This window comes from Pongo pygmaeus, chromosome 3 (genome assembly GCF_028885625.2).
Source record: "Pongo pygmaeus isolate AG05252 chromosome 3, NHGRI_mPonPyg2-v2.0_pri, whole genome shotgun sequence".
Taxonomy (NCBI): Eukaryota; Metazoa; Chordata; class Mammalia; order Primates; family Hominidae; genus Pongo; species Pongo pygmaeus.
In genome coordinates, this window is record NC_072376.2 from 38,717,726 (window position 1) to 38,730,786 (window position 13,061).

The following is a 13,061-nucleotide window of genomic DNA, read 5'->3' on the forward strand; positions in this document are numbered from 1 at the left end:
GCTGTATGCCCCCTGGTAAAATGGCCTTACGTGATATTCAATAAAAAACACCGTACATTATTCAAACAAAGAAAAGGACTTCAAAATCCACTCAATCTTTCAAAAGTGAAGAGAAAAAAAAAGTGAGGAAAAATTCTTACAGGGATAATTAGTAAAGACATCTTCAGTCACTAACACCTAAAAGTCCTTAATCAGATTAATAAATTACCCAAACAAGATTCTGAAAGAATGTGACAAAAATGGAAAAATAGGGGATTGTGATACAAAGTACCACACCTGGTTTGGAAAGGATTAGGTAACCCTCTAGTATTTGGATCAGATAAGGAGAAATCAGGTTCCTAAAAATTACTTCCTAGTTTGACCTAGGCTACTTGTGCTGCCTTGAGTCATGTGGATACTTGCTTGTAGTTTATGTAATTCAGTGTGATCAAATAAGATAGAAAAACATTTTGAAAACACAAACTAAACTGCCAAAGTAATAAAATATGAACAATCACAATATTGTTCTCTCACAATACTTATCAAGAGCCCATTTGTATGCCAGACACTAAGATAAGCACTGATGTAACAATGGTTGAGTGAGAGACATAAACAGTCCTGGTGAGGGGACCTTAGAGCCTATACTTGCTATTCTAATTAAATAGCAAGTATAATAAATGATAATAGTAGCTATGACAGAGTGTGACAGAGTATATCGGAGGGGTTTCTAATATAGTTGAGGTAGTCTGGGAAAGTGACACTTAAGCTAAGCAAGAAGAAGGGAGTTCAAACAGCCAGCAGCTAAGCCTGGAACCTCTGACAGAGATGAGCGCTCCTCCCTGAAATACTTTCTTTGGCTTCTGTAAGATATCAACCTCTCCTGATGTTCCTACTTCACTAGCCACTCTCTCCTCTCCTTTGCTGGATCATCCTCCTTTTCCTGACCTCTAAATGTTAACAGTGGCCCAGGGCTCAATCCTGAGACCTTTTTTTCTTTTCTATTTGCATTATCTCCCCATGACCTCACCCAGTTACACAGGTTTAAATATTACTCAACTGGTAATGATTTCCAAATGTCCATCTTCAGTTTAGACTTCTCCCCTGAGTTCCTGACTCTTCTACCCAACCACCTACTCTGCCTTTCCATTTGGAAGTCTATTAGACATCTCGAACTTAACTTGTCCAAAAGATTTCTCTGTACCAAACCTGTTCTGCTTCCTGTGTTCCAGCCTTAGTAAATCGTATCACCATTCACCCAGTGGTTAAGGCCATAACTGAATATTATTTTCCGAGAGACAAGGTATTGCTCTGTCACCCAGGCTGGAGTGCAGTGGCACAATCACAGCTCATTGCAGCCTGAACCTCCCAGGCTCAAGCAATCCTCCCACCTCTGCCTCCCAAGTATCTGGGACCACAGGTGTGCACCACCATGCCCAGTTGATTTTTGTATTTTTAGTAGAGATGGGATTTCCCTATGTTACCCAGACTGGTCTCAAACTCCCAGACTCAAGTGATCCTCCCACCTCGGCCTCCCAAAGTGCTGGGATTACAGGCATGAGCCACCACACCCAGCCTCATCTGTGAATCTTCTTCCCTCACACCTTACATCCAATCTGTCAAAAACAACTTGTACCTTTCAAGGCACATTCAGATTATGCCCACTTCTCACTGTCTCTTCCTATTACAAGCTGACATCTCTCACCTACCATTCAGTCTGCAAACTGATCTGCTTTTGATCTTGCCCCCACCATGAACTATTAACATCATCGAAGCCAAAGTAATTTTCTTTTAAGATCCATCAAGTCATGTCACTTTTCTATTCAAAACTCCAATGGGGCTGGGTGTGGTGGCTCACACCTGTAATCCCAACAATTTGGGAGGCCAAGGTCAAGACCAGCCTGGCCAACATGGTGAAACCCCGTCTCTACTAAAAATACATAAATTAGCCAGGCGTAGTGGTGGGCGCCCGTAGTCTCAGTTACTGGGGCAGGTGAGGCAGGAGAATCACTTGATTCCCAGGAGGTGGAGGTTGCAAGTAGCCTGATTACGCCACTGCACTCCAGCCTGGGCAACAAAGTGAGACTCTGTCTCAAAAATAAAAATAAAAACTCCAATGGTTTCCCATTTGGAAGAAACTAAATTCCAAAGTCCTTGTCATTAACATCCTTTTTGTAGGTATCAAAGACCTATCATGACCTACAGGATTTGCTGCTAGCCATTTCTTCAAAATCATCTCACAGCACTTGATCAATCTTCTCTAAAAACAAATCTTTCAGTAAATAATTCTCCCCTGGTCTCATCATTTATCTTGTATAGAAATTTAGATTTTCATTTATTAGATTTTAACTTATTTTACATGTAACTTCCAATGAGGCGCAATTCAAAACCTGGCTGGACTAAATAGCTAGTCACAATATCAAGTTACTAATGATTCTAAGCAAAATGCCAATACCTCCGCATCTTCATCAAGCTGTAATTGCTTGGCGATGGCTTCATCATTTAATGCAGACTCATTTGTATTTTGTGAAAGCTATATTTCAAAGAAAATCAAGCAAAATCAGCATAAACCTTCAGTTAAAAATAAGGCAACTTTTTCTTGACTGTTGCTGATTAAATACACCAATGAGAGATAAGTGTATCAGTAACAGCTGCAATGTACACCAGCCAGAAAGTCAAATTTATGGCTACTCCCTGACCATATCCAATCCCTAATAAATATCCTATAGACAGACCTGTCTCACTTAGTTCTATTGATATGTTCAAGAGAAATACCAAAAATAAAAATAAAAATAAAAAAACCCAATCCTGTAGATTAATGTCTTGGCTTGACAAGTAGCCCAGAACACTGGCAAACCAATATGCGAGAATGATTACATTGTTCTATGGAGGAAGTGATAGAATCAACAAACACACACTATGGGGCAGGCTTTCTTTAACTCAGGGGACTACTTTCACCATAATTTATCTGGTATGTCTGTTTCCTAAATGGCCAGAAACAGATGAATCCAATAGCTGCCAAAGTAGAGAAGGTCACAAGTGTAGCATAGGTATGCTCTATTTATAAGGAATCTATTTGTTATCTCATTTGGAAACAAATTTATCGCTAATATTGACTGGTTGAGGTCAATAGTAAAATGAGTTTGCATTCTGAGAACTCAATTTAAATTCAAATAATTACCATTTTTTCTTATGGCTTAAATGATCTTTTCCCGCTTTCAAGAATTAAAAAATTAAATATGTAACATTCTAACTTCCTCCTCCTTTAAAATGAGGGCAATACATTTTATCCATAATCATAGGAAAATTATTTTAATTATTAAAACATGTTGCCTATTTACTACATCCTAGTTTCTCTGTTATTAATATTAGTGAATGGGTATAAATCCTGAGCATACTTGCTTATATGTAGAACACTTACCTCTTTTCTTTTGCTTGCCACCATCTTCTTATTAGATCTTTGGACACTTCCAGTTCCAAAATAATCAAGTACTGATGTGGGTGTAAGTTTTATTGGTGATAAAGGCTTATTCTTGGTCTTAGTGTTTTCTTCATTCTTTTTCATGTTTGATGTTCCAAGATGACTATTTGTAGATCTTCCATTCTCTTTTGATTTAGAGGCCGCCTTCTTACACATAAAGTCATCTTCTTCATCTTAAATGAAATGTAACCAAGTATTTTTTATAAAACATCAATTCAGTTATACAAAGCAAACACTTCTACCAGCTTTATAAAAAGTATTCAAGAGGCTAGACGTGGTGGCTCATGCTTGTAATCCCAGCACTTTGGGAGACCAAGATAGGAGGATCATTTGCGCTCAGGAGTTCGAGACCAGCCTGGGCAACATCATGAAACTCCGTCTCTACAAAAAAATTAACAAAAAATTAGCCAGGCATGGTGGTACACACCTGTAGTCCCAGCTACTAGGGAGGCTGAGGCAAGAGGATATAAACCCAGGAGGTTGAGGCTACAGTTAGCTGTGATTGCACCACTGCACTCCAGTCTGAACAACAAAGACCCTGTCTCAAAAACAAAATAAATATCCAAGAACTTGGAGATGCTAATAACTTTTTTTCCTCCTATCTCCTAAATTCAACCACCATCCCCACATTTACCAGTGCCAGGCCTGTAATACACTATATCCCCCAGTTACTACCAAGAGTACATAAATATTTACTGAGCACCCATTATGTACCGGGAACTTAAGATACAGCAGTGAATAAAAAAGACAAAATCTCTGCCCTCATGGAACTTAAAGTCTAGAAGAGGAAACAGATATACAAATAAACAAATATACACTGTCAAGTTAAATGTTCTATGAATAAAAAGTAAAACAGGGTGAAAGAATTAAAGAGTGATGAAGGGTATTCTTTGAGATAAGGTAGTGAGGGAATGCCTCTTTGATAAACAACATTTTAACGGAGGCCTGAAATGAAGATATCTCAGGCAAGAATATTTGGGCAATTAAAACTACAAATGGAAAAGCCGAGACGGACGCGTGCCTGGAGTTCAATGTGGCTGCAGCACAATGCGGAGGTGTGCCAGAAGAGTTCGGGTGAAAGAGGTAGGGGCCAAATCCTGGAGGACTTTCTAGGCGATAGGAATAATTTTAGTCTTTATTATAGAACGGGAATCCACTGGAGAATTTTGAGAATAGTTTGTGACCCAACTTAAGGCCTGTCCTTTGGAAAACACACTGCAGAGCAGGGAAAGTGAATGCAGGGAGACCACTTAGAAAGCTACTGCAGTTCCAGATGAGATGTGGAAGGCTTGGACTGTGGTGGTATTTGCAGAGGTAGTAAGTTGTCAGGTTCTAGCTATATATTGCAGGTGAACCATCTACTGATATCTAACCATTCATTTAAGACCATAAATTCTTTGTTACATTTTATTTTTCTAAAAAGTTTCCACAAAACATCTGGCTTTAAATGTCTTTTTAAGCATTCATGATAATGTTTAGATAATTAGGAGCTCCAAAAATGTACCTCAAAAGGGCCTCAATAAATTTGTTTGCTTCAGTGACTCACACACACACACACACAAAAAAAAGCTTTTCAATTTGGCCTATAAACAAAAGAAATCCAGTAAAAATGAAAATCTAAGAGACAAACATGAGGTCAGGCACGGTAGCACACACCTGTCATCCCAGTACTTTGGGAGGCTGAGGCGGAGGATTGCTTGAGCCCAGGAATTCAAGATCAGCCTGGGCAACATAATGAGACTCCATCTCTACCAAAAATAATTAGCTGGGGAGGCAGGCGGATCACTTCAGGTCAGGAGTTCTAGACCAGCCTGGTCAACATGGTGAAACTCCATCTCTACTAAAATTACAAAACAGCCGGGCGTAGCGGTGCGCTCCTGTAGTCCCAGCTACGCCGGAGGCAGAGGCAGAGGGTGCAGTGAGCTGAAATTGTGCCTCTGTACTCCAGCCTGGGAGACAGAGCAAGACTCTGTCTCAAAAAAAAAAAAAAAGAAAAAGAAAAATTAAGCTGGGCATGGTGGTGCAGGCCTGTAGCCCCAGCTACTCAGGAGACTAAGGTAGTAGGAGGATCGCTTGAGCCCAAGAAATGGAGGCTGCAGTAAGCCTTGGTTGTACCACTGCACTCCAACTTGTCTCTAAAAAAAACTTTTTTAATACAGTTGAAAATAGGCCAGGTGCAGTGGCTCACACCTGCAATCCCAGCACTCTGGGAGGCCGAGATGAACGGATCATTTGAGGTCAGGAGTTCAAGACCAGCTTGGCCAACATGGTGAGAGCCCATCTCTACCAAACACACAAAAATTAGCCGGGCGTGGTGGAGTGTGCCTGTAATCTCAGCTACTTGGGCAGTTGAGGCAGGAGAATCACTTGAACTGGGAGGCGGAGGTTACAGTGAGCTGAGATTGCACCACTGCACTCCAGCCTGGGCGACAGAGACTCCCTCTCAAAAAAAAAAAAAAAAATTTTAAATAAAAGACAACCGTGAAGACCAGGTCATGGTGGGGATGGGGGGGGTGTTCACTGTATCAATTTGGTATGCAAAGCCACATATGAGTGGCTCCTATGTCCTCTCAACTGCTCCCTCATTCAACTACAAACATTTGCTAAAGGCCTTACGTCCCAAGCACTGTGTTATCCTTAGGTGGCTGCCATTTCAAACATGAAAGTATCTAATGATATGTAAAAATCAAAAGGATTTAGCCTTACCTTCTAATTATTATATTTATATTAAAATGAAACTATAAATTTTGCAACACAGGACTCTTACAGGTTTCTGATTACTAAATGTAAAAAGTAACCCGCTATTTAAAGCAAGCATGTAGCAGAAATCTCTGAGGATGCCAGTGCCCTTCACTACAAGCACATTTTCTCTAATAATTTACAGCTCACCCCACCCTCCAAGGGCCTCCAAAAACCACAGATACATCCATTAGATGGCTCCACACTCTTGACCACAATCAGCTAGACCAGAAGTGAGCACTTGAGCAAGGTGGGGCCAACTTTATCCTTGATTTGCTCAACCAGTATGTACAAACCAAGGTGCAAAAGGTTTATTTCTACATTCAGTGAGATAAGTTAGCAGGCTCCTAATAAATTTCCCCATTTTGCTTACACTAAAGTGTTTGCAACCGAAAGAGTTAAATTAAAACATACTTGTTTCACTTCTCTTCAACTATAGTCAATCTACCGTCAAGCTTTAATTAAAAATTTATCCATAACTCTTTCTAAAGCACATCCAAGGCCTGATACAATTAACAGATTTCAGTTCAACCATGTTACAAAGAGTCAACAGACTAGGTTCAGTCATTCATATATATATATATATATATATATATATATATATATATATCTGTTCTCCCTACCTAACTACTGGTTCTTCTCTGCCTCTTTGTCAGACAGGAAAAAGGCTTTGCAAAAGGCTAGGTAACATCACCATTCCATTTATAATAGCCACGTGGATCACCCATAATAGTCCTAGTAACTAACCATTGAGAATATAATCTCAAAGTCCTTTCCTTTTCTCTAAAATAATAACACAAGGATCATGGTATTATAGAAACTCAAATTTTTTAATACTTGACAGCTGACCAGTTATACCCAGTATATGTTAAATTTCTTATCTTATTAAATTTTATAATGTCTATTTGCTTTAAGTTCAACAATTGTACTTCTGGGCAAGAGGGAGTCCCTTAATGGAGAAAGAACAAACTTAAATTGTCTCTGAAATGATGGTGCTCTACTAGTTTCCCACCACCTTAAAAATGCCAAAAATACTAACATTCCATTTCCACTACACCTAGCCATGCTTATAAGCAGTATGACAGAAAACCCCATAGCTGAGTGGGTGAGATCAACTACTATGGAGAGCAGATTGTAACAGGGCAAGAAAAGCAGAAGACAGAAAGTAAATGACCATGTAGGCAAAGATGGCCTCAACAACCATAACAATGGGAGTACAAACAGAGAGATGTGAGTATTGTTTATAATATGGGAAAACAACCTAAATATCTATTAATATGTATATTTAACCATGTAACAAAATCTCTACAGCAATAAAAATTATAACAAATATCTATATTTGCTCATAGAAATATATTCATGTTTATTAGGTGGCAAAAGCAGATGACATAACAGTATGTTTAATGACACTGTTTATCTATAGATATATATATAACTTTTAAATTCACATTCTAAAATCTGAAAAGAATCAATAAAACATTAACAATTTTTATCTCTGATTAGGGAAATGTGGGTAATTTTCATGTATTTTTTCACACCCTTTGATATGGCTTGGCTGTGCCCTTAACCCAAATCTCGTCCTGAATTCCCACGTTATGGGAGGGATCCAGAGAAAGGTGAATGAATCATGCGGACGGGTCTTTCCTGCGCTGTTCTCGTGATAGTGAATAATTCTCACGAGATCTGATGGTTCTATAAAGGGGAGTTTCCCTGCACAAGCTCTCTTCTCTTGTCTGCCCGCACTTGAGACGTGCCTTTCACCTTCCACCATGATTGTGAGGTCCCCAGCCATGTGGAACTGTAAGTTCAATAAACCTCTTTCTTTTATAAATTGCCCAGTCTTGGGTATGTCTTTATTAGCAGCATGAAATCGGACTAATACACTCTTTTCTCTGTCTAATGTTTTACAACAAATTGACTACATCCTAGAACTCTCTGACCCCTTAGCTTTCAGAGTCAGTGCTTTAGTTTCTACCTCCTCTCCACTCTTCTTTGCTTACTTCTGTTCACTATTTATCAGCATCTCTGCTATTCTGTTGCTGGCTTCACAGACTTCATGGTATCTTTTTATTTACTATTAATAAGTTTTTATTAAGCATTAAACTACATACCAAGAACTTTATAATAAATTATCTTTAGTCAACTAGTCCCACCTCCTTATTCAATACATAGACCCGATTTTCCACATTTCTAACAAAAAAATAGACTAGACTTAAATACTTTCAAAATCGAGCAATGTTAATTCACCCTCTTTCTTTAGCGAATAGCAAAATACTATACTCCTTAGGAAAGTTTTTCCTTATATTAAGTCAAAATACTTCCCTGTGAATTCCACCTACTTTCCTTAATCTATCCACTGAACGGGGAGAAAAAGTTTATCTACTTTTTCCACATTCAGCCTCTGAAGACTGCCCTTATTTCTTCCTTACGTCCCCTTCTCTATAAATAGTAAAACAGTTTCAAGCCAATCAACATTTAGGTTACTGGGAAAATTAAATTTTTCTTGAAGGGCCGGACATGGTGGCCCATGCCTATAATCCCAGCACTTTGGGAGGCCAAGACGGAAGGATCACTTGAGCCCAGGAGTTCAAGACCAGCCTGGGCAAAAGAGCAAGACCCCATCTCTACAAATACAAAAAGACAAAATTTTAGAGGCTAAGTGCCCAGTGTAGCACCTAGCCATGTTACAGCCATTCAATAAATAAAAGTAGTATTCTCTGGGAAAAACAGTGCTGAACCAGAAGTCTAGAAAACTAAAATTCTAACCTAAGTTTGACTTACTATTTTTAATTAGCCATCTGGGTTTCACTGTGATCTTCTGTAAAATGTTGGACCAAACAAACTCTTAAGATTTTCCCCTTTACAATTTTATGACCCTATGGGTAGCCATATAGATTTTTTTAATATTATACACAATATTGGTAAAAATGTGATGAGTTTGTACTAATAAAAACACTAATTATAAAAGTGTAAATTAGTGTGACTTTTCTAGAAAGTAATTTGGTAGAACACACCCAGAACCTTAAAGAAGTTCATATCCTTTAGCATAGTAACTCTTGGAGATAATCAGAGGTGATGACAAATATTTACATATAAATTTAGTCTAGTCATCACACTATTAGGAACATGAAAAGTATAAGCAACTGAAATGCTTGAAATCGGGAAAATATTTATATAAATTACGGTCTAACTATGCAATGGACTCATGAAGCCATGAAAAATTAAGCCCAAATTTCAAGGCTGAAAAAAAAAAAAAACTCATGAGAATAGCAAAACGGCTGTCAAAAAAAACAAAATACATCACTCTGTTCTTTTATGTGCACCCCAATGTTATAGGTATAAACATCACCCCTAAAGGGGGAGGTTCTTGTTATGAGCCTCCTCTACCAGAGATCTCTTTACAATAGTGGAGGGTAACAGAGCCCTTCTCTGAATACATGAATTTAAATTGAACAATGTCTTCAAGCTATAGATCAAAAATATGTACTATAGCTAAACACAGGCATAATTTTATAAACATTTTTATAATTTCTGAGAAAAATTTAATTACACATGGTTCGCCAAAGAAAAAATATGGGAGTGTTCTACAAGATACTTCAAGTATGTTTTCATTGTGTTAAACAAAAATTGCAAATAAGGTTCCTTTTCTCTGTTAACTACAAAATAAACAGCTCTCTAGGCCCCTCAGAAGGTACGAGTAACTCTAGTAAAACACAGTTATGAAAAGAAAAAGGGAGGGTAATTCTCAATGACTGGCTCCCTTGCTTTAATACCTATTTAGTGCCCCCTGATTTGCCAATTTCCCCATACTCCTTACAGTTATGAGAATAACATTAAAAAAAGCAAATTCATGATCCTAAGCATTGAGATATTTCTCACAAATATAAGGGATTTCATATTTATTTTATAAATAAATACGGTACCCTATAAGCCACAGGCATATCTGAAAACACTGTCATCTTGCCTTGATGAAACCAGAACACTTGAAGAACGAGCAGTCCTACTGTTTCTCTACTATGACTTCTGAACTAGTTGTCTTAAAGTTCCTTTGCCCTTAACATTTTAAAGGCTATGCCAATATATTATGGAAAGAAGACAAAACAGGCCAAGAAGACAACTAGCTGCTTCCAACAGACAGTGACTTAACAGGTGTTGCTGTGAGGATCCTCATGTAAAATAAATATTTTACAATCCTACACAGTGTGTAGAGATGAAACATTCCAAATAAAGTTGTAGTTGTTCTTTTTTAACATTTGTTCTTGTTTTCTAATAAGCTTAAATTGGATTCCGCCTCATAGGAAGCCAAAGGCAAACTATGTTCTCTTCTCCCCAGAAACTTACAATAAAATAATGATAAACAGATCTAAGTCAAATTGAGGAGAACTGGTTGAAAATCATGAACAATTGAACACTTAGATTTTCCCTCTAGGATATCTGTCTTCTTGTAAAAACACCATTTATTTTTATTTATAGGCAACATAACCTCAAATGCGGTACCAACAACCAAGCAAACTAGCATTATCACATTATCCTACACACAGCAGAGGAATTGCCTGGGAGAGAAGATTGCTTTAACACTCTGTGTTAGATACATTCATTTATTTAGAAGAATAACAAAAGAGAAATAAAAAATGTGGGGGTCCATATAAAAATCTATTTAAAAGGCAGGAAGGAAAAATGTCTAATTCTGGAGTTCATACTGCTGAGAATCTGGCCTTTCCAAACAGACCTCTGAATTCTAATTCTGTGATTTTCTTTTCTTTGGTCTAGAATACACAAAAAGCAAATTAATGAAGAGATCCAGTTACGGGGATTAAAATAATTTATTTAGCAACAAAAACTAAAAAAGGAATCAAGGTGTTTAAAGCCTTTTTTCTATAAAGTTTCTTTTCAATATTTCCTTGAGTCAAAAATCTAAACCATCATTTTGGTTCCAGAGACAGAAAAAGGTTCATGTATGTGCCAAGCCTTCAATAAATACTGGTTAAATTAAGTGGATGGAAGAGAAACTAAACATACCACTTTTGCCCATTTATGTGGTAAATCAGACATTCTATACATATCAGCATAAAATAAAACTAAGACTGCTCATCTTCAATCAAGAAACCAGAGATCTCATGATTCACTACAAATGAATCCTCTTAGACTCAAATAGAGTCAGTTATATTTTTAAAATAAACCTTATTTTATAATTCGTGGGGTCTAGTGAGGTAGCTGAGTAATGATAAATAAGAGAAAAAAGTACTGGCTTGAAATGCGATGTTATCCACCACACAGGTACCAAGTCCACTGGAATGCCTGAATAAGAAAAAGTGGGGGAAAAGCCTGGGCAGTTGGCCACATGTACATTACCCAAAGCTTCTTACAATTCTAAGGCATAAAATGGGCAAAAGAAGGAAATCTGCCTGACCACAGAGTTAAGGGAGTGATTCTGCAATCAATGCAATTTCCCCACTGCCATTCACATACATCTTCCCCACACAAGAGGAGAGAACAGTGCTGGTCTCAGTATGAAAGCCAAGTATAAGTCATTTTGTATATTATTTTATTATTATATATTGTATTGTATATTATTAGTACTCAATGATATTTTCATCCCATAATCCTACTTCCTTGGCATTCAGGAATACAGTCCTATGTCTCTCATAGTTTCACAAGTGCCTGACAGCAAAGTACATGTCACCAGAACAGTCTGTTCATTTTCAAAGATGCTTCGGAACCTCAACATCTTAGTATCTCATTATTTACTGTGCCCTTTTCAAATCTCCTTCCTCTCCATATGCCACTTAATTTTTTTCAGGTCCCATAATACACACTAATAAAAGAGAATTGAAGAACAAATTAGCAAAAAAGATTATAAGAAAGCATCTAGCTCTCATAAATATGTGCATTTGCAGATAAAATTGCTAAAGCACTATCAGTGACCTTTGAATCACCATATAAAATAGAAGCCCCTGAAGATTAAAGAAATGAAGTCCTAATTGTCAAAAAAGAGAAAGGCAGGTCCACAACCACAGAACTACAGAAGACAGGTTTAGTGACAAAGCTATACAGTAACATCATGAACTGGTCAGGAGCAGCATATGGCACTCAACTGAAGTAGACAAGGGCTCACTAAGCATAAACCAAGGCCTAAGCCTTCATTTATTCTGTGAGTTACCAGACTAGTAGGTGAAATGAATACTAAAAATGATATCTGGACTTAAAGTATCCACCAAATTCTCTTCTGATAAGAGGCAGGGTTTCTAACCTCCACGTTATGGACATTTGAAGCTGAGTAACTCTCTGTCCTGTGCATTGCGAGATGCTTAATGGCATGCCTGGCCTCTGCCACTTACATGCCGTAGCATCCCCTAGTTGTGACAATCAAAAATGTCTCCAGATATGGCCAAAGGCCCCTCAGAAGGCAATATCATTCTTGGTTGAGAAACACTGATTTATGGCAAGATAGAGAAATACAAAACAATAGTCATTACTAAGATTCATAAGTAATTAGACAGCTATTCATAAGAAACTAAACAGCTATATCCAGGGTGCTAATGATTATTCAAAGCAAATTTTGAAAAAAACTTTATTTGTCCCTTAATGCTAAACAATTTTAATAATGATTCAGGAAGAAACACAAAGATAAATCTATCAAATTTATAGAAGATATAAAACTAGATGACATGAAAAAATAAGTGTATGAGAGACATCCAAAGATCTACTAGATTCTTCTACTGGGCGGGAAGGAAGAAGGGAGGGTTAAGGCGTTAAGTTATGAAAAAGCAAGCTGTAGGCCAGGCGCAGTGGCTCACGCCTATAATCCCAGCACTTTGGGAGGCCAAGGCAGGCGGATCACCTGAGGTCAGGAGCTCAAGAGCAG

The 13,061-nt window shown here is 37.8% G+C and overlaps 1 protein-coding gene across 6 annotated transcripts in view; it reads right to left on the bottom strand.

Moving 5' to 3' along the window:
• Nucleotides 1-13,061, bottom strand: part of RFC1 (replication factor C subunit 1) — a 77,311-nt gene that overhangs the window by 34,997 nt on the left and 29,253 nt on the right. For 4 of the 6 annotated variants that reach the window (XM_054486775.2, XM_054486774.2, XM_054486777.2 and 1 more), the window contains exons 5-6: nucleotides 3,398-3,630; nucleotides 2,432-2,509 (exon numbers count right to left, since the gene is read on the bottom strand). In XM_054486775.2, coding sequence (XP_054342750.1) covers nucleotides 2,432-2,509; nucleotides 3,398-3,630 — 311 coding nt within the window. The remainder of the gene's footprint in view (nucleotides 1-2,431; nucleotides 2,510-3,397; nucleotides 3,631-13,061) is intronic. The other 2 variants (XM_063664475.1, XM_063664476.1) reach the window with 1 other exon arrangement.